The sequence below is a fragment of the Carlito syrichta genome, unplaced genomic scaffold, assembly GCF_000164805.1.
Source record: "Carlito syrichta isolate Samal-C Ts95f unplaced genomic scaffold, Tarsius_syrichta-2.0.1 Scaffold304505, whole genome shotgun sequence".
Classification (NCBI taxonomy): Eukaryota; Metazoa; Chordata; class Mammalia; order Primates; family Tarsiidae; genus Carlito; species Carlito syrichta.
Window position 1 is genome coordinate 59,442 of NW_007248601.1, and position 3,082 is coordinate 62,523.

Below are 3,082 nucleotides of genomic sequence, written 5' to 3' on the forward strand. Positions count from 1 at the left end.
GACTAAAAAAAAAAAATTGGTACGCACCTGTAGTCCCAGCTACTCGGGAGGCTGAGGAGGGAGGATCGCCTGCACCCAGGAGGTCGAGGCTGGGGTGAGCCGGGAGCGTGCCACTGTGCTCCAGCCTGGGCAACACAGTGAGACCCCAAGACCCCAACGGGACCCCTGCAGGCCGTGCTTGTTTCTCCCGGAGACCCCCAGAGCCTGGGCATGCTGTGAGGCCTGTGTCCCTCCGCCGTCCCTCGGGGAAGTGTGTGTCTTTCCTTGAAGGAGAGGAGGTCTCCGTGGTCCATGTGGCCCGTCCCATTCCCGTCACAGCAGGACCCTCTGCTCACCCCTCCCTCTGTCTCTCCCCGACAGGTCTATGAGATTCTGAAGAGGACGACGTGTACCAAGGCCAAGTACAGCATGGGTAAGCCCGTGTTTGGGGCCTGACATCAGCGCCGACCTCCGAGTGGGAACCTCGGCGCGTGGGAGGCCGGCAGCCGCCGGGGCCAATTTGAAAAGGGTTTTGATTTAAGCCTGTGTGGACGTTTCAGACGGCCGAGGGGGGTGGCTAGAGCGCCGAAGGGGGAGCCGTGCCGGGGCGCGGGGCGGTTTCATGGCGCCTTTAACACACAGGCGGCCTTCATGTAAGCGTGAGACACTCGTGAGCGCGTGGACAGACTCCCTGCGGGAGGCCAGGGGCCACCCAGGGCTTCCACGTTCCAGCGGGAGGCCGCCAGGGTCCCAGCCAGGGGATCCCGAGAGGCGCAGCCCCTAGCTGGAGGCGGTCAGACACGCCGGCCGGGTGGACGCTGCCCCCCCACCCGGGGGCCCCCGGAGCCCCCCACCAAGGCTGGCCAGAAGCAATGCCCCAGCCAGGCATCCCCGTATAGACGCGGCTTGATTCCTGAGGCTGCCACAGAACTACCGGGTGCCGCTTTCCAGAGCGCCTTAAGCTTCCAGAATCTTCCTGACCCTGCCAACGGGATGGGCTGCGTTTGCGGAAGCCGGACGTTGCAGGGGGGAGGGGTGCCCCTTTCTGCCTCTGTCCCCTCTGTGCAGGGCTACGGTGCGCCCTGCTGGGAGCCGTGCCCTCGGGGCAGCGATCGCTCGAAGTGGCCAGGGGAGGGCTCCCGGCCAGAGTGTGACTGGGGTCTGTGTGCAGGAGGGGTCCTCTTGCTTGAGGGGCTTCCGGTGGTGCCAGGCGTGCCGTGGGAGCAACCGGGGGCAGAGGGGGGACAGGACTGCCGTTGAATTCCCGGGGACCACCCGGGACCCAAAGAGATGGACGCCCAAGGCTCGGGTGGGCTGCCCTGTCCTCCTAGCCCCTAGGCCGGTCACGGGGACAGCCTTCCAGGCCTGGGATCGCTGAGCGCGTGCCCTGAGTCAACGGGAGTCAGTGGGGTGGGGAGGAGGTCCCTTCCAGGGCTCAAGAGAAGCCCAGGCCAGGTGCGGTGACTCACCCCGAATTCCAGCACTTTGGGAGGCTGAGGTGGCAGGATCGCTTGAGCCCAGGAGTTCGAGACCATCCTGGGCCACATGACAAGCCCTCGTCCCTACCAAAGTTAAAACGAAACCAAAAGGATGAGCCAGGCCCGGCGGCGTGTGCCTGTAGGCCCAGCTACCCGGGAGGCTGAGGAGGGAGGATTGCCTGAGCCCAGGGGTCGAGGCTGCAGTGAGCCGTGATGGTGCCCCCGCACTCCAGCCTGGGCAACAGAGTGAGACCCCGACTCAGAAAAAAAAGAGGAACCCAGGAAAATTGTCCCCACCCACCCGGCCCACCTCGGCGCGCGTGAGACCCTCCGGGCCTGGTCCCGACGTGGTCGGGAGGGGAGGGAGGTGACGTCGGGAGCCTGGGTCTGGGTGGCGTTTCTTCAGGTCACTGCTCTGGGGACCAGGTCTTAGAACAGTCATGAGAGGTGGGGAGGCAGCTTGACTCCAGTCCTAGGGCTGGGGTCGGGCCTCAGTGTCCCCACTGGGTGTCCGTCACGGCCCTTCCGGTGGAAACGTGTGCGTGGATGACGAATTCGGAGTCCAGCCTCCGGGGGCCGCATGGCCTGAGCTGACGCCCTGCTCCAGGTCATCCCTGGGGCAGGGGTCCTCTGTGTGCCCGCCGGTTTCCTGGCAGGGCTGGCTCCCTGCACCCGGACACAGAGAGATCGGGGCCTCTTTCTCCCCCCACCCCGCCCCCCGCGGGCACCTCGTCTGAGAACTCGACTCCCTTCCAGATTCATTTATTACACCAGCAGCAAGAGGCCGGGCATGGTGGCTCACACCTGCCAACCCAGCACTCTGGGAGGCCAGGGCAGGAGGATCGCTTGAGCCCAGGAATTCAAGACCAGCCTGGGCAGCGTAGCGAGACCTCGTCTCTACCTAAAAAATCAAAAAGTTAGCCAGGCGTGGTGGTGCGCACCTGTAGTCTCAGCTACTCGGGAGGCCGAGGCAGAAGGATCCCCTCGGGAGGTGGATGCTGGCGTGAGCCAAGACTGTGCCACTGCACTGCAGCCTGGGCCACAGAGTGAGACTCTGACTCAAGCAAACAAAAACTCGTAGCATTCGTTGGGTTCCTGCTACTTGCCGGGCTCTGTCCCAGGTGCCCAGGCTCCCTGCCCTCAGGGGACTTATATTCCAGACGGAAACAAGCAGCAAACATGTGTTGAGAAAAGGCCCTTCTGATGAGGGGCAGAGACGTGAGAGACAGAGGAGCCTCCCCGATGGGGGACGCAGCCTGTGCAAAGGCCCTGCGGCAGCACTGCCTGGGCAGGGCTCAAGAATCGGGGAGGATACCTAGCTGCCTGGCTCCGCCCCACACCTGTTTTTTTTTTGGTTTTTTTTTTTTGGTCTCAAGCGGCCTTCTCGTGCAAAGGTGGCCTCAGCCTGTGGCCCCCTTCCCTCCTCGGGTCCCCTGACCGTTCCAGGTCACTGGTCTGCCTTTAAGAGGATTTTGAGGGGTCATTTTCCCGCCTGTATCGAGCGAAACCGGATTCACATGGCCCCTAGGAAGCCTCTTCAGCCCGGCAGCAGGTCCGCAGAGCAGAGGGTTTTCCAGAAGCCCCCCAGGATGTGCCTGGGCCACACAGAGTCCCGGCTCCCCTCC

The 3,082-nt window shown here is 63.9% G+C and overlaps 1 protein-coding gene across 1 annotated transcript in view; it reads left to right on the top strand.

The window, feature by feature from the left end:
* The window catches only part of ANO1 (anoctamin 1), a 92,638-nt gene that overhangs the window by 23,712 nt on the left and 65,844 nt on the right, over positions 1–3,082 (top strand). The window contains exon 9 of the mRNA XM_021713360.1: positions 361–412. Within this exon, the coding sequence (XP_021569035.1) occupies positions 361–412 (52 nt within the window). The remainder of the gene's footprint in view (positions 1–360; positions 413–3,082) is intronic.